Source organism: Primulina tabacum, chromosome 10, assembly GCF_025594145.1.
Source record: "Primulina tabacum isolate GXHZ01 chromosome 10, ASM2559414v2, whole genome shotgun sequence".
Classification (NCBI taxonomy): Eukaryota; Viridiplantae; Streptophyta; class Magnoliopsida; order Lamiales; family Gesneriaceae; genus Primulina; species Primulina tabacum.
In genome coordinates, this window is record NC_134559.1 from 5,874,064 (window position 1) to 5,892,472 (window position 18,409).

The following is an 18,409-nucleotide window of genomic DNA, read 5'->3' on the forward strand; positions in this document are numbered from 1 at the left end:
AACTCTTGTATATTTAAACTGAATTTATTTATTCATTTTTGGTAATATATAATCTAATTTTTATATGAAAATAAATTTTTGAAAATTAGTTTTCAATAATTTTATTACTCTGTGTGAAACACACTCAAACTTTAATATATAGATAAGATTGAGAAGTATATAAAACACGATATTATTTTTTAAAAAAATAAATTAAATATTGATTTTTGAATAAAAGAATAGTTCTATTTATTATATCGTGAAACAAAATTATGGGAAACACGTCTTAAATTTTTTTTAAAAATAACGGAAGCAAAATTAGTTGTTATTGTTGAATGTCTTGATCGATGTTCATAGCTAGTAAAACCTGGTTTGTTGTATATTATCAATCTCACCTTCATTTCTATCAACACATTCCCATAACGAGAAAAGATATTGTGCTCTTGTGTATCCGAGTCTGTGGAGGATGTTGGATGTTTAGTCAATGGTCGTGATTCAAACCTTCTATTAACATTTTTTTGAACGATCATTCGGCATAAGATTTGTTCGGTGTGTTTTACTGATTTTACGGTGTGATAACCTAGATTTCAGCACACCAAATTTCAGCAAAGTTAACGATTTCAGCATAGAATTAATTTCATTATACAATTTCAAAATGGAAATCTTTGCAAACCATTTTCAACAACCAAGTTTCGGCATACCATTTCAACAGTCAGCAGTCATTTAAATCTTGTATAGAATAATTAATTTGAAGTTACGACAGATAATGGACGATAATAGCAATAAATTGGATATTAACATTCAGATTTTTATTCTATAAATGCCACTCGAATTTTGAATCATCGTCACACAAAATTCTAAACATATCACTCTAAATAAGTAGCAGCCTTACTTTCGAGCATCGTTTCAGTAGCGAGGACAAAATATTTTCAAATACCAACCGAAATTTTGTTAAGAATATTACAGTAAGTGGGATTTCTGTTTTAATTTGTGTACTCTGATTTAGAACCGACCATCATATAATTTTTTTTAAAAAAAATTGATTCTCAAAATTTGTATATTTGAAACACTAAAATTTATGAACAAATGGTAGAAATATATATTCTGAAAATTAATGATTCCTACCTTACCTCTTAGAGGATTAAAATATAGTTGACCGATATTAATTAGTCATGAAATTCATAATATGTTCTGTACGTAAGTTTGATATCTATTAGATTCTGAAAATCTATAAATAATTGTTATTACTATTATATATATTGCAATTTATGTTAAAAATTATTTTAAAGACTGAAAGGATTCTCTCGCTTAATGAGTAACGATTATATCACTCATCCACGCAAAACCCTCTCAAAATGGGGCTGGTGAAAAAATTATATTATTTATGTTGTTCAATTTTAATATGTTATTCCACTGCGTTTTGGTAGACATGTTCATTTATGTTATTGGTTCCATCAATGTAAAGACAATGTATTTGCATTATTATGAATGAATAGACGGTTTTAAAATTTCTGAAAAATGTACTTTCCCAACAATAAATGGATATATGCAAATCGCAGAGTGCTCCGTTGTTCGTTTATGCGCATGAAATTTATGGAAACCCAAAGATATTGCAAAAATTTCACAAAATTGAGAGCGGACTGATCTCCATTGATGACACCGAGCTAAGCATTTTTTATGCACGAATGTATTTCAGTGGAAGCAACGATCCGAAAGAGGTCGAAAAACAGCAGCAGAAACAGGAGAAGTCTCACGATTTGATTACTGATGATCAAAGAGTACCGTCACTGGTTTCTTCTGTTGATGGATATGGCCTGAATTTTCCATGGACAAGATCTTTCAACGCTACGCCTACAACATCAATATCGGAGGCGAGTTGGAATAGTTGATATTGATGGCGAATCCCACGAGAGTTTCTTTGAAGAGTTTTCCTTCAAATGATCGCAAGAAAAGGATATTTGCTGCCAAGAAATGGATTTTGGATAGAAAGAGCTAGTAACTGCTGTATTGGTAAGAAAGTTGTCCAGGTTAAGGAGGTTGAGTTGAAGTATGAAAATACTGTGCCGGATTTTGATTAACACTGGCAAGAAATCTATGATGTAGACAACTATTTGCCTTCTGACTTTTTAAAAAATCACCAACAGAAGAAGCTCTCGGAAGAAAACAATATCGAATCCACACAAGAAACACTCAAACAGCTTGTATCAGCGAAAGAGAGGCTTTTTATCGACGAATTGAGGTGTTTCTCGTTCCCTATTGTAAACCCTTCTATCCGGGTGAAGGAGATCAATCATACGGGTGCATTGAAGAATATTGGAAGAAAATCGAATACTATCCCTCTAGAAGATACACCGCCACGCCAGTCTTTGGAATTTTTTCATGCATTTCTTGATCTGTCATCGGTCTTAGGACCGAAAAATCCAGTGAGTGGTCGAGCCCTTTTCGACCCAGCTGGAAGTCCGATGGTGGGTGTTAACATAGACGATGATATTGGGAAAGATGCTAGCTCGGACCTATCGATAGCTTATCAGCTCTAAGTCTCTAACTTAGTGGAGGAACATCCCACATTTTATGCGAGAAGATTTACGATATCCGCGCATGACATTAATGTGACTCGCAAGGTTGAATTCGACATGAAGAGTCTGGACGAGCCAAGTGCGGTCTTCTAGTGTTACCCGCCGGCGCCAAATTAAGTTAGCATTGACCGGAGCGTGGCCACGGCCGAGGCCTGGACAAGGCAAGTGTCACCACCAATATCTCAGCATCCGCCTCAGAAATCAACAAAATACCAAACATAAAAATACCCATTTCTCATACTACTCGTACTTCTATGAGAAAATGAAAAAATTACTCCAATATAATCAGACTTTAGATAAAAATTTACCAAACATAAAATTATATTTTAAATTTTAGTTACATATAAATATTGACCAAGCCAACAAGAAAAGAATCAAAACCATGCCTCATGAAAGTCCAGAAAGATTTATGCGCCAATTGGCCAAAAATAATATTGCATGTTCCTAAGTATTCCGTAACAAATAAATATCAGTGTCTGCCTGATAAAACTCAGAGTGAAACATATCACAAACAATTGATCTGGGATGCCAGAACTGTTGAACAGATAGCAGCTACCTAGGAACCCGATAGCAGTTTAATCTCTGCACTTTTCCTCTTCCCGAGTGGACCGATAGCGAAAGTATATGAACTGAATAAGTATCTGTGTTATCCATTAAGAAGAGACCGGGATTTTTATAGATAAATATATATACTCGGGGCACAAAGAACAATCGAAGTAGTGAGGTTGTGTATTAAAGGATACAAAAGTATCAAGAAGCATGCATCCTCCTGCATCCACAAGCCATGGCAGGTTTGGTCTTATTTTTGACCAGTCCAAGCTTTTAACAAGAATGCTGAGAAAGAAACAATATAGAAATCAGAACTCAATTGCAAAGGATTTGGAACCAGGTGGCGAAACTTGAAATTTCGAAAAAAATCACGTATAAAAAATTTGATTGAGTGGGGTTACTGCCCCTCCCTCGGCAGCTCGAATGAACACTTTATAGCTGAACAAAAACTAAACATGGTGGTAAAAGTATGATGGTGTAGTAACTCACCTTGCCACATACGTAGCATTGCCAACCACAGCAAAGACAAACATTAGCGGGTTAAGCCCCTGCACAGTAGAACGTTAAAAAATGAAACAAAAAAGAGAACTTATTCCCAGCATTCAGATGTTTAATTGAACCGAAAACAAGAGTTGAAAATAATAGTCAGAGAATTTTTTACAGTTGTAATGATTGAAAAATATATAATTATGAAGCATTTATGGATAGTAAAATTATAAAACAATAACATCTAATATCTAATTTAATAATAATAATAAAAAGAAACAGATGTGAAAATAAGTAGAAATGGATGAAATTTTGATAAAATGTGAGGATCAAGAACAGATATTGCATTGTATGATTGCACTGCACCCAAAAAAAATTTAAGCATTTGCCATATATGGTGGTACTCACATATATAAATAAAAGTAATACTAACCTCAGCACTTCCTCTTCTGATCTGCATAGATGAAGAAAGACATTAAGTTAGAACTTTCCATGCTTTTTTACTACAATTTATAGTACTACTATTAGTTAAAAAAAACTGGTGCATCTAGTAAGATTATGAAACTAGTTAAACATAATTAGTTAAAAGAGGCGATTACAGTTTAGCTTTCTAATTTTTAGAAACCGGAATCAAACCGTATGTGTTCTTGGTTTCCATTCTGATTTCGGAACAAACTGTTCCGGTTCACGATTCAAAAGAAACCATTGTCAGCTCTACTTTTAACTAGTGTTTGCAATGAAATTTCATGGACGGATGAAACCATACATTCATGATGGGAATTCATAAAGTATGCTCACATTTAGGAAAATTTGAGGAAGACGTCCACCAAGGTAAACAGCTGCCATTCCCCATCCAAGATATGATCCTATTCCATTGCTCTCTGCAGCAACAGTTCCCTGTGTTAAAATTCTAATTTCCTGCAATTACAATGATTGATAAAATGTTGTCACACGTATGAGAGAACTTCATTCACATTATTACTCGTGCAATTGGAAAAGAAAAATACAAAGTAAGCAACTTATAACAGGCTAGATTAGGATGCAATCGAATCGAGTCAACTTGAATATGATACTAAATATACTCAATATTTTCGAACTATAGAAGCTCAAACATGTGAACATATTTCTCAAGCTGACTTTAGGCCCAAACTATTTTTGACAGCTTGCCAGCTCTTAACATTTTGGTTAATATTTTATAAGCTCGAGCCCAAATTAAAGTCTTAAAATTAATATAATTAAGTTAGAACCAAATGAATCTAGACAAATTCGAATTTTGATCCTAGTTGTAGTCAAGTTCAAAATGGACATGTTTTAAATTTTGAGCTGTCTGAAATTTTTTTTGACCAAGCTCGAATATGAAAAAATTTCTAGTATTTGACTTGATTCATTCGAGATCAAAGCTTGGATATAAAAATGGCCAGTATTTGACTAGATTTGACTTGTTTTCATCCCTCCGTAGACACATCATAAAACATACAAATTAAAGAATATGATTCATTAGAAGTAATCTCAACCTTTGCTTTTAAAAGCTGCCTTCTAACATGAAAAACCATTCCTCCAGTTGGGCTCTTTAATTTCATATCATTTTGATGGATTCCTGATAATTTCAGGTTGAAACTTCCAAGGAAGAACGTCACCAAGAAAACCTGAAGTAAGTGAATGTAAAAAACCAGATTCTAATTGTTCCGACTCTGTAAAGGAAGCTGTAAAAAGCTCTCACCACACAGAACAAGATTTTAGGTTTTGGAGAAGGCGAAGATGACATTGGCTTTACTTCATTGAGCAACGGCTCTTTGAGCCCTTGCTGTTCAGCATCTGAAGGCGGAGTTCTCTGAGCTGGGAAGGATCCTGATGTAGGTGTATGACTAACTGAAAGAGATCTTGCTGACCTAAAAGAAATCAAAACACCAAGTGGTCGGTTTCGTCTTCAAACTCTCGTACCAGGCCAGTTAATCCATCATATACAGACTTTAGGGAAAGGTCATCCAACTCAATGAACAGGAACATCAAACAAAAGTACAAAACACAAGATTCCAGCACTCCACATCACCATGTTAAAAAGAATGTCATGAGTGTGATATGTGATTAATGTTTAATATAGTAATAGCATTCATTCTCACACAAACTAGTGGCTCTCTTAAGCACCTAAACTTGCCCGTTAACATGAAAAATATCCAGGGCTATTAAAGTCTCAAAGAGGAAGGCAATCAACTATAAAATGCATGCAAACTTGACTACTAAGATCACTCCTTGTGAATACAATTGCTTGCACTAGAGACAGTTAGTGATATAAATATCAAGTGTAAACAGCATATCTGGACCTTTATTTACATGTGCAATAAGTGAAGAACCAGGTCAACAAGTATTTTGACTATAATGGAGATGTTTGTAAAGTTTGAAGAACGGAAATTTTATCTAGTTTGGTTACCCTAGTTAGTTACATCTCAATTTGAAGGAAAGAGTTCCCAATAGCAATTACATGAGAAGAGGAAATAAACAAGTTATAAATCATACTGTAGTCTGATATGTCTAAATAATTTGCATGCATGGAGATCAAGAAATTATACGCAATATTCACCATGAAAGTAAGTATGCATTCCAATTCGATAGAGGAATTCCTTACATAAGAAATCGGTTGTCTTCATGTAAGCTACTTTGAGAACTGTTTGGAAAAGGAATGGGAGAGCTTGGACACTTCTCTACATTGTTGACTTCTTGGGCATTAACACCATAATTGTACTCGCTTTTTTGTTCTTCATATGTTACTTGTGAATCCTTATAAAATATTAGGAAAAAAAAATATTTATTTGAAGTTTGAGTGCCTCGACAAAAAAAATTTACTTGGATGAAGATCGGTAAAATGTCTGCATCATTAAAATGAAGAATAAACTATGTGTAATAATAATAGTTGGTAAAGATCTTTGCTTGCGTGCCATACTGGGGATTATGATCATTTTGTTCCTAAAGCAGAGTGATGTTTAGATTGCATGCTGGCGTATGTTTAACAAGGGCATAAGGAAATTTCAAAACAGTCTTTACAATATCATGGACAAAAGAGAGATCCATGTAGCCAACCAAAACAACCCTGATAGTAAAATTTAATGATGTCGATGATCAAATCACAGAAATACAACAAAGTCTTTAAGAAACTGATAAGAATTTTCCGTAGCTTAAAGTCAGATTTTATTGAGTTATTCCGCAACATAGCTGTCACATGGCACGGTATTGTTCAGAATCTAAGTTGTGATTCCAAATTCTTTTACACCTCTTATCCCTTTTCCCACTCTGGCTATACCCCATTATTTTGTAAATAATATGTTAACGATATAAATATCGTATCAAAAGATTAACTATACCAATGGCCCAGTTGATCCTAATATATTTCTTCCTTAATTTACTCGTTGCATAACATCATTTATTGCCATTATATTTCTCATGTTTGTATAAGTATCCCGCGGTTCCTATTTCTTGTGTGTGTGGTGTGCCAACCACAGATATTCAGGCTATCCTACCAAACCAAAATTGGCAATCCAAGTTCAACTCCCTTCATTTTCAGTTTCTTGATTAGCATACGGAATCCCAAACCATCATCGCAGAACATTACACATAAGCAAGATAAAAAATTTCGACAGGTATTTGAAGTACAATTATATTTTGATTGCACAAAAAATTATGGATCGATGTGAGAAACTTCAGCTGTAACACGTCTTATAAGTTCTAACCTCATGCCTCCTCTTGTTGGATTTTAAGCGTGGGTAAATAAGCCCATAGTATGCCGCTTGTGTGGCAAGTGTCAAGGTAGTCGCCATATATAACTGCATGCAAGAAAAGACTATAAATGTCAATTATCAACTTTGATCTAAAGGTAGAAATTTAAATTTCGATATAAGAATGATGTCTTACCACGGCCATATAATATTGTGTTGGAAGCTGCAAATAAAAGTGTAGTCAAGGATGAAAAATGTTATATTAGAAAAAACCAACACAACATAAAAGACCAGCAAATTAATAATACTCAGAATATCAAAATAAATTATCAACTTTGGTTGATATTGTGCATATAGAGGCACTAGCCGAGGGTTTGTTCCTATAAATAAGTTGCCGGTGGATAAATTAGCACCAGTTCAATGCTGTAAAGACTTAGGAAGGATGCTAACAGGTTGCTATAGAACAGTGCTTTGATGAAATGTTTGCTCAGAGATGAAGAAAAAAAAAGTAGACTCTGTATATGAACAAATTCACTAACTTGCATTGTTGCAACATAAAACAAATAGTTATTTATGCATGTGCATATGTAAATTAGTACTATTGTCTTGAATTTCATTTTTGATTTACTATGCTGTTTTAAAGATATGGTTAAAAGGTATCTTGAGCCCTAAAAGTGCACCAAGGCTTGGGCTTCATTGTTGAGGTGCACGTTTTGTTGAAAGACTGTTCCTTTGCATGAGTCGAGGCACAAGGGCCGAGCCTTGGTGTACGATTTCTGTGTTTCTAATAACTATGGTTGCAATAACTCAGAGGCCTTTTGTTTTCTTAATAAATTAATATTTGAGGAGCATTCTAAATCAAACAGATTTTCATCGGATCTGTATGTCTTTGGCAACACAGACTAGAAAAAACATTCATGCAAAATAATGTCACATGGTTTGAAGCAGTCCGAAATTTATGTCAGCATCTAACTTGTGTTGGCATATGGATGTCATAGAAAATTTCTAAGACAGAGCAAGCACAGGTCGTCTCTGATATGTACAAAAATTTATTGATGCATCAGCATTACTCGAAAAACAACTTACGGTTGCTGGTTCGAGGATGCAGCCAAAAAGGTTGAATAAATCTCTGCAAAAAGAAAAGAGTGACAGGGAACCAGTCAATAGATTTGCTTATGACCACTAGAAAACATGTTTATTATGTTGCAACGATCCCCGATACAGATAAAGAAACAAGAAGCAACACGTGTAACCCGGTTCTGTCCGCAACCATAATAAAAAGAATGTTTGCAGACATTGCACCAGCAGTTCACCAAAAGGTTGTGGAAATCAATTCGATCATAGCAAGAGAGCGGTTTCCGTTAAATTGAAAATTAGTTCAATTATGTTCCTCTTAGAGACAAATTAAACATGTGTGATTGATAGACGAGGTTACTTCACTGATATATGATTAATACAAGGAAAAAAAGGTGGCAGTGAAAACTTAAAACAAGAATTACCCAATTATCCATGTCAAAAGAAACGCAGTAGAGATTCCATTCGTCGATTTTTTCGAGTGGTTGGTGATGATCTGAGGTACTTCAGCCACACACCAACTCATCACACTAATCAAACCCACTGCCAAAGAAAACTCATCTCTTGTGCTGCAAATACAATAACCCATATATTTTCTCGCCCATTGGGAACACTTCTGATCAACGGGGCAAATAATTGATTCACTCTTCAATAGCCCCATTACAAAAGAGATTGGAAAGAACCCAAATCTCAATCAATCTGCACCAGTTAAGCGATAACATTCAGTAATAATCTTACTCTAAAGCTAAAACGCCAGACAAGGATTGCACAAATCCAGAAAGCCAAGAAGAGAGAAAAAGATCCATCTTTGGATCGATTAACGTAAAAAGGCTCTGGATTGAGAATTCCATGTTCTTAGTCGCAGCAACAAAATTATCACGAGGAATCCAATTCCAGTGAAATTTACAGTAGATTTGTGGCAAGAAATCTGTTCCAAAAATACGAGTATCAATAAAAAAAAATTACCCCGAAACAGAATGCGGTGTTTATTTTACTTGAACCAGTGATTTCGTGTATAGATTTTTGGCGAAGAGAAATATATTTATGTTGGGTGGAAGAAACGCAGCTTTAAAAACCTACGTTAGGTTTTGCATGTTAGGACTAGGATTCTCTTGCATTGTTATTCCCAATTTACCCCTCAACTCTTTGAACTATCAAAATGACCCCTATTGTTCTAATGAATTGTTTGATTGTAATGCTAAATCCCCAACAATTTTAATTTTATTCGGATTGAGAGAGAGAGAGAGAGAGATATATATATATATATATATATATATTATAGTTAAAAGTATGGGCTTTAGTTTTTGGGTTAAATTTATATAATTAAATATATATATATAAAGTGTGGGCTTTAGTTTTTGGTTTAAATTTATATAATTAAATATATATATATATATATTATATATATTTATTTATTTATTTAAATAGATATTCATAGTGTAGATATATATAATTTTTTTATTTATGTGAGCAATCAATGATGCATTTGGTGCAAGAAATCCCATCTCAAAAAGACTACAAAACTTAGTCATAGGGAAAGCAAGAAGAGTAATTGATCAAATTCGTGGGTTGCTAGCGAGTTCTTCGAAGCTCGACTTAGGTAAAAAACCCGTTTAAGATCCTTCATTAATATTATCGAGCATAGATGTATCATATTTTTTTTGTTAAGTTTTTCATCTTGGTTATTTATGAATGATTTTACACTTTTTTGTCTTACTTTGTCATTAGTTTAAGAGATATATTTTGTTATATGTTCGAGCTCGATTCTATCTTTAATAAACTTGAATCAAGCTCGAACTTGAGATCTATTATATGTTTAATGAGCACAAAAACGAGCTCCCTTAACTAGTATATATTGAGCTAGGCTCGTTATAGATGATGAACGATCTATTAACTAACAAAGGTCGAGCTTCTCGCGAGCTTAGTAATTTCGAAACGAGCCGAGCTCGAACTAACTTGAATGAAACTCGAGCTTATATAAATCTTAATCGAGTCGAACTCGAGTCTCATCTATGTTGGCTCGGTTTGACATATTAGTTTACATCTCTAGTCATATCAAGTTACATTATGAGATTATCAATTAATTTGTGAACAAGAAGAATGTTGTCTTCAATAAGACACCCAACAACAAATCCAGTTGGTTGGAATCTATAGTTTTCCACAAAAGTTACTTCTACTATGCGTAAAAATCTGATAATAATTTTATTTGTAACATACTTACACAAATAATCTGAATATTGTCCCTTTTATTTAGAAATCAGAATGATATTGTTTTCTTTGAAAGATGTCCAAATATAATGTTAATGCCTTTCCAGTAGCCCATTTAAGGCCCAAATTAAATCTACCGTAAAAAGTTTGAAAAGTTCAGTGATCCTTTATTGGCATATACAAGAAAAGTTTGGTGAAACGACAAGTTCTTGATCTTCTCGAGAGTATAAATTTTGAAAATCTATAATCTAGCTACTTTTGTTTCAGCTCGTTTTAATCAAGTAGGAGTATCGTAAACATTTTGGTCCCGACAAACTACTCGATTCGGGATTCCGATAATATTCGTCGTTTCAATAACTTCAAAATGAATGGATATGATGGACAAAAGTGGATACAAAAATGGGAAAAAAAAAGTGCTAATAATTTATTAAGGTTTGTAAATCTCAACAACCAACATATTCCCTGAATTTTTTGAGGGGTTCGGCAATTCCCTCGAATGGATTTATAACAAGATCTTTAACCCCACACGCCTTTCCGCCTACTCGATACTCTTATTTATCAAGTGCATCATCATCTCAAATATATCTCTTTAAAGCCAACAACTTCGGGTACTGTTCTATCTACTATAATATATAATGGTTTTCTTATATATCCTACTTACTATAATTTGCACGATCGATAACTTGTAGCTCATCTGGTTCTGTTGTCATCGAAACGAGAGGGTGAGGTATTCGCCCAAAGCCTCGAGATGCATGATCGAGTGAAGATCGACTAGTATAAAACAATATAAATCAGTAGATTGATTAATTAGAACTTGCGATTTTCACAAGAGTGATGTTATTTACACTCCAATCATTGTTAGTCACACCTCAATTTTGTTGATAATTTTTTTTTTTTACATAAATCGGAACATGATTAAAAAAATTTGAGCATAACTGTTGTTATCACTAAAAAAAGTGATTCTTTTCATTAGATTTAAAAAATAATTTTGTGAGTTTATTAAACTCAGTCTATGCATTAGTTTTTGTTTAATTTAATTGAAATCCAAAAGTTGGTGGAACGTTAATTCTACTTCTACAAAAGTGATAGAAAATCAATGTTAAAATCATTTATATATTTATCCAAGGCAATAACTTGTGTGAGACGGTCTCACGGATCGTATTTTGTGAGACAGATACCTTATTTGAGTCTTCTATGAAAAAATATTACTTTTTATTGTAAATATCGATAGGGTTGATTCGTCTCACGGATAAAGATTCGTGAGACTGTCTCACAAAAAACCTACTCTTTATCCAATTTTCACTTCTGTTTTCATGCACTACCTACCGATCCTATTGATTTTTCACCACCTTTTCATAATCTATAAATCTAGTCGTTTTTACATAATCATAATCTTATGCAAACACTGCCTAAATAACATGGTCTTCTTATAAATTCTAATTTAAAACTTTTTCAATTGTGGTAGAAATGAGTGCTCCCACTCACAATTATCATACATGGAATATGTGGTTAAACAATTAAAAAAATTTAGTTCACAGTACCAAATATAGCTTTTGATTATTATATTTGTACATCTTAAAACTATATAATAAAAATGGCTTAAAAAGTTGTATAAATAAACATGATCATTGTGAGCTAATATGGATATACTAAAAGGTAAATAATTAAGATATTTCCATTGAATTCCGGACTCTTCATTAAACTTTTTTCCAGGTTTCAGCAGACAAAACGCCTACTTCTCACTCATCACACGTTTGGTACATACTAAAATAAAATACTTGATAGTTCCAATTTTCCGATTGTGTGGAATTAATATAATCAATTCCAAAAGAATATATAGATATATCGATATTTTTTCCTGAGTTGGGGAGATATTTGTTACAAACACTCGAATAAGTGTTAACAATCTTCTCTTTTTTTCCGTTACCTCGTTACTTTTCGGTGAAAATATTAAAAGTAAAATAAAGGACATATCTACTACATTAAATTGCACTTCGAAAATATATTGGATTAAAAATGAAAAATTAATAAGTTACATTACTAAAATCGTAAATTCTCTTAATTTAGTTTAAATGAATTATTTGCACACCTCTTTTAAAACATTGGATTAATGTAAATACATATTAAAATTTGAAAGTAAAAATACAAATGTTCTATTACTTTATACTATTATATTTAATATAGGGCAAAAACTTGTGTGAGACGGTCTCACGGGTCATATTTTGTGAGACATATATCTTATTTGGCTCATCCATGCACAAATATTACTTTTTATGCTAAGAAGTATTATTTTTTATCGTGAATATCGGTAGGGTTGACCCGTCTCACAGATAAAGATTCGTGAGACCGTCTTATAAGAGACATACTCTTAATATAATTCACCTACCATAATATAAATGGAAAATTATAATTCTGATTACCTCTATGTGATGTCTTGCTTCATTGTGATTTACTTTCCTATATTGCCAATTTTTGAGTTTAGTCATGTATCTTTCAATATTTGGCAATTTTAGTCATTTCTTTACCTGAAATGTTTATGTGATATTACACACATCGGTTTTGACGTTTGCGCTACATCAACGCTTCATTAATTCCAAGTCAGAAAAAAATTAAAATTGTGGAAGAAGAAAAAGGTAGTAGGCTAAAACTGTGATTTGACAAAATATATGGCTAAAATAACATAAAAACAAATATATAAGACCAAAATTGTATTTTTTTCCTAATATAGATTGTTCCTATTATATACCAAAAACCCAGATCTTTCAAGTTGTAATAATTTTAGTTTTAAACTTCCTAAAAACAAAGATAAGTTGAAAAAAAAATCATTTGAGGAAGAACTTGTCGCCAAGTCATCCATTCAAAATAAGTTGGCCGGTGCACATTTTAAATGAATGTCAAAGAATTTTGAAATGAAATGATGCGTTCAGACGGAACGCGTTTTATACGCGGTTTCACACCTCGAAATTCTACTATAAATAGATGCATCATTCTTTCATTTCAAATCATCCCATTCTCAAGCTTCCTTTGGAGTTTTCTCATTCCTCCTATTAGTTCTATAATATTTTTGAGGTGTTTATTCTCCTGTATTAAGAAAATATGTGTTCTCTTTGGAAACACAATGAGTGAGTTGTACACCACAAAATATTATAGTGGATTTCTTTTCATCTTACCCGTGGTTTTTACCCTGATAATTTTTAGAGGTTTTCCACGTAAATCTCGGTATCCAGTTTATTCTTTATTTTCGGGTTTTTTTATCTCAAATTACCGCAAGTGGACCAACAGAACTGAAAGTTAAACCTTTGATCATGGCCAAACTGGATTTGCCATTATTCTTCGTAGGAATAATATGAAATTATTACATTGTTTAGAATAATGTCATGTAATGATGTACAAATACCGAATAATAATGGCTCAGATGAATTGCAATAAATGTTAAAGCCCTTGAAACATGCATGCATAAGTCTTGGGAATCATCAATTTAATTTTTTTATCAAATGGAAAGTGATCAAATTGAAAAAGAAAAATATTAGAATATAATATTTTTTTATTTAAGTTTTCGAAGTTTGGTTCTGATCGACTACTTTGATCAAATTGTTGATGTGACACCGAAATATACTGATATAAGACCATGAAACGTTGATTGATATCGAAAATTGCTGACTTGTGATATATTACGTCAGCGACTGGTCCAAATAACCGATAACAAAAAGTTAATGTACCAAAACCATGACAATTTAATGGAATAAAACTCAAAATAAAACAAATTAATAGACCAAAAAAATTATTTTATCGAAAAAAATAAAATTAAATTTCATATTTTCGTGTTATAATTATTTGTTCAATTAATTATATTTCCTTTGTATTATTGTTCCCATGTCTATTTATAAAATAATTTCACCTTTTAAATTCGATTCTTATAAACTCGACGATTGCCTAAGATATCCACCACTTGGAGCTTGAATGAACATATGGGTATCACTTTGCCTCATAATTAGATGTTGATTGGCCTTCTTTATTCAATAATTTCAATAATCTTGAGACTTTTCCTTTTTTGCTTTAAAACTTTTCCACTTTTATATATGTTCCACATTATATAAATGCAATGCAAAAAATATACATATTGTACATAGAAAATATGGATTTGGATCCTCTACTGAGGTTGAAAATACAGCATTATGTGCAGTGCACTTTTTTTCACGAGATGATCAGTTGATCATCTGATGGACATCACATAAATTTGAAAACTTAGCTGATCATCTCGTGTAAAAAGAGCACATCACATGTTCAGCCACAGCAGATGATCCAAATCCCAGAAAGTATACATATTGTATATAGTATTTCCATGTTTTAATTTAAAATCTTCCAGCACTATGGTTTTAATGTACGACTTGCGGGTCTTGACACACACATTAATGTTTATGATCTATAGACAAAATGGAGAAGGAAATGGTTTATTTTTTCTTAAAAATAAAATAAAATGAAAGTTGACAATTTTTTTAAAATTAAAATGGTAAGATGAAAAGAGAAATTTGGAATGTCATGAAACTGAATGGCTAGCTAAATGATATTTTTGGAATTATAGAAACGTTTCGCCAACACAATAAAAGTTAGTTGCTCCAGGGAATTTAACTTTAATTAATAGTATATATATTTAAGTAGTTTTCTTTGTCGCTCTTTGCAAAAGAAAATTTAATTATAATTTTAGTACATTTTGTTTATCGTATTTGAATTAAAGCCCTAGTGAAATCGAATTTCTTGCTGACTCAAAAGAATATTGGTTACATAATTCGATTCAATTCATTTTATTTATACAGTAGGAATGCATAAAATTTCCCGAGGATTATATCACACGACATGAGACCGTCTCACGGATCTTAATCTGTGAGACGGGTCAACCCTACTCATATTCACAATAAAAAGTAATACTCTTAACATAAAAAATAATACTTTTTCATGGATGACCCAAATAAGATATCCATCTCACAAATACAACCCGTGAGACCGTCTCACACAAGTTTTTGCCATATCACAATAGATGCCAAGTGCGAAATTATATAAATTCTAAAAATTTAATTTTGATTGTGCTGGAGAAATATATATTACTAATTTCCACAAAGCCGGAGAACAACCAAACAAATGAAAACAAAAAAATAAGATACAAAAAGGGAAATTTATCAATATATTATTTAACAATAATTATTATAATTCTAAAAATAACAAATTTGGCATTATTTCCCAAATTATTATAACGTTGGAACCTCCCACAAGCATGTGTCGTTCACTTGGATTCATGAATGTCTGGGAACCTGAAACAATTCCAAGAAAATCATCAGGAACAACAACAAACAACAACATGTCAGCTCCCCCGACCTCAATTTTTCATTCCGGCGACGATTTTATCCAACTACGACGAAGTTACATTTTCGTGTTCATCACACCTGTAAACTATAAACTCTTTAGTACATATTGTCGCATTTTCGTGAAAGATATTTATACTATATTGAACTATAATAGGCGAGAGAGATGCCGAATAACTACTCGTGGCATCGCGATATGATCGAATAACTACAATTATATAAGTTTTCTCCAACTCAAAAAAAAATTAAAAAAATAATGGAACCTCTTATCACTTGAATTATCAGATATTAAAGTTAAATATTTTTTTTAATACCATATATATTCAGTGGCACGAGCATTTCATTAAAGTTTCTGCAGACCTTTTTGAAGATAAACATATATATTTTAGAACTCAAAAAGTTATTTAAAAAAAACATATTATTTGCCATAAAACTAATTGATTTAATAATTAATGAGGTCGACGATGGAATTCAGTGCATATTCACATGAGAACAATTAAAATCTGGGCTGACGTTTTCTGGGACTCTAATTTCAATGCAAAAAATAAATTAAATATATAAATTAATGATATATAAAATTTTAAAAAAAAAAATTACCAGAAAATAGCTTTCACCATGCTGCAAGCTCTGCACCAGAAATCCATACTCATTGACTTGAACTGGCACTCCTGAAGAATGAAATAACACAAAATCTCCACCAAACATGGCCTTAATATCCAGAGGACCCCTCGCCAACTCTGTTGCTACTCCATTTATGAACACTGTTATCACTCCTGAATTTTATGCCGTCCACAAATATAATTAAGATGATCAGCTAACTATATTTAATAAAGATTTTTTGGTATAAATTTCAACATCAGCGTTAAAAACCATGTAAGATTTTATTCAATAAATATTATTTAATTTTAAAATATAGTATATTTGATTAAAATTTTATGGATATTTTGAGGTTTGGTGAGAAGTTGAATTCAGCGCAATGATTATGCTGGCTAGTTAACAAAAAAAAGAAAATGATGGAAATATATTTTCCAAAATGATTAAAAATATTGAGAACGATGATATTTTGGGAATAAAAAATACATCCGAGGGGTGAAATTTGAAAATAGACATCGGAATGGATTCTTGTCTGGTTTACTGTACCATTCATTTGTATTTTGTTCCCCACTTTTTTCTAAATTTACCCGTACAAGAATCTAGTATAATTTGAACCTGAAAAAAAAAATTAATAATAATAATAATAATAATAATTCGAACCCGAAACCTAGCACCACAAGAATTTGTAATAGTAGTGGTAAATTTATTGGCGAAGTTTTGAGCTTAGTGAGGTTACATTTTGGTTTAGAAATTAACTTTGAGGGGAAAAAAATCATATTTCAAAATATAACAAAAAGTTCTTGATCCATAGGCCATAGCCCATTAATTTTTGTGGGAGATGACTTCATAATATTTGGAGACTGAAATTTAATTTTCAAATTTTTTTTTTTTTAAAAAACGATAGATTTAACCGACCCCGTTGATATTGGGGCGACGCAAAATTTAGGGTTTGAAATCTTGAAAGAAAAAACAAGATTACTCACCAGGCTGGTAATGCAAATGGGAAGCAATATCAGAGTGACAAAAAATGGGGTTATGCTCCAGTTCTTGCAGGCCCGAATGGCCCGAAAACGAGTAGAAATCATGAGAATTATGAGGAATACAAGTGTTTTCACCAATCCCAGAAGACGAAGAAGAGCCCGAGCCCACCAAACAGGAGCTCATGTTCGCCGAGAAAGACAAGGAACCAGGTGGCACGAAACCAGCAGTGACAGCATTAATTTGATCGAACTGAATTGCGCCGACACCACCATGCTCCGGGCCCTGCGGCAGCTCTACGGCTGTGAGGCTGGCCTGGATTTGTCTCTGCCGACGCCTCGAGCGGGAGCGGCGGTTCTGGAACCAGTAGAAGACATTGGCGTCGCCCACCGACCCGAATTTCTCCAGCATCTTCCGGATTCTCACCGTCTCGTCCTTGGGTGGATTCACCATCCCGCTGTTGAAGATTGATTCGAGGATCAAGATTTGTTCAGGTTTCGGGGTCCACCTCGACCGCACCGGCTCGTTTCTCTGGTCGGCCTCACCGCCGTAGCTCGGCCGCGAGCCTCCAGCATCTTGGCCTTGATCGCCCATTAATTCTAAACAAAGTGTAAACAAAACGAAAGAAAATTGACGGCAAGTAGATATATATCAACTTGTAAGTCTACTAGTCTAGTCCACATCAAGGGTGCCTAGCTAGGGTATTTAAAGGCCATGGAGGAATGTTATGCACTGAAATGACTCTTTTGACCTCGTGTATATATATATATATATAAATATATATATCTCTACATTACACACACATGTATGTATATCTGTTGTATGTGCACGTTCGGGTACGTGTCCTAATTAAAAGTTAGATCCCCTTAAGCTTGTCATAAAGATGCTGCGAAAATTTATT

At 33.0% G+C, this 18,409-nt stretch overlaps 2 protein-coding genes across 2 annotated transcripts; both read right to left on the bottom strand.

Annotated features, from left to right (window-relative positions):
- Positions 1–2,944: 2,944 nt before the first annotated feature.
- Positions 2,945–9,429, bottom strand: LOC142505696 (vacuolar lysine transporter YPQ1). The gene is made up of 13 exons (XM_075618779.1): positions 9,338–9,429; positions 8,797–9,070; positions 8,384–8,426; positions 7,494–7,520; positions 7,313–7,405; positions 6,214–6,365; positions 5,311–5,479; positions 5,105–5,236; positions 4,389–4,508; positions 4,024–4,044; positions 3,594–3,652; positions 3,299–3,389; positions 2,945–3,196 (listed from the first exon to the last, which is right to left on the bottom strand). The coding sequence occupies exons 2-13, from the start codon at positions 9,030–9,032 to the stop codon at positions 3,131–3,133; spliced, it is 1,209 nt and encodes a 402-aa protein (XP_075474894.1). The 5' UTR covers positions 9,033–9,070; positions 9,338–9,429; the 3' UTR covers positions 2,945–3,130.
- Positions 9,430–15,739: 6,310 nt separating this feature from the next.
- LOC142505732 (WUSCHEL-related homeobox 11-like) lies at positions 15,740–18,158 on the bottom strand. The gene is made up of 3 exons (XM_075618835.1): positions 17,514–18,158; positions 16,534–16,709; positions 15,740–15,885 (listed from the first exon to the last, which is right to left on the bottom strand). The coding sequence occupies exons 1-3, from the start codon at positions 18,100–18,102 to the stop codon at positions 15,868–15,870; spliced, it is 783 nt and encodes a 260-aa protein (XP_075474950.1). The 5' UTR covers positions 18,103–18,158; the 3' UTR covers positions 15,740–15,867.
- Positions 18,159–18,409: the final 251 nt, after the last annotated feature.

Excerpts from the sequence above, each read along its gene's own strand:
- LOC142505696 (XM_075618779.1), bottom strand. The coding sequence starts at position 9,032 with ATGGGGCTATTGAAGAGTGAATCAATTATTTGCCCCGTTGATCAGAAG. Across the intron at positions 7,521-8,383 it reads GCATCCTCGAACCAGCAACC|CTTCCAACACAATATTATAT; the intron begins GTAAGTTGTTTT and ends TTTTATTTGCAG. Across the intron at positions 4,045-4,388 it reads TTCCTCAAATTTTCCTAAAT|ATCAGAAGAGGAAGTGCTGA; the intron begins GTGAGCATACTT and ends TCATCTATGCAG.
- LOC142505732 (XM_075618835.1), bottom strand. The coding sequence starts at position 18,102 with ATGGGCGATCAAGGCCAAGATGCTGGAGGCTCGCGGCCGAGCTACGGC. Across the intron at positions 16,710-17,513 it reads CCATTTGCATTACCAGCCTG|GAGTGATAACAGTGTTCATA; the intron begins GTGAGTAATCTT and ends CATAAAATTCAG.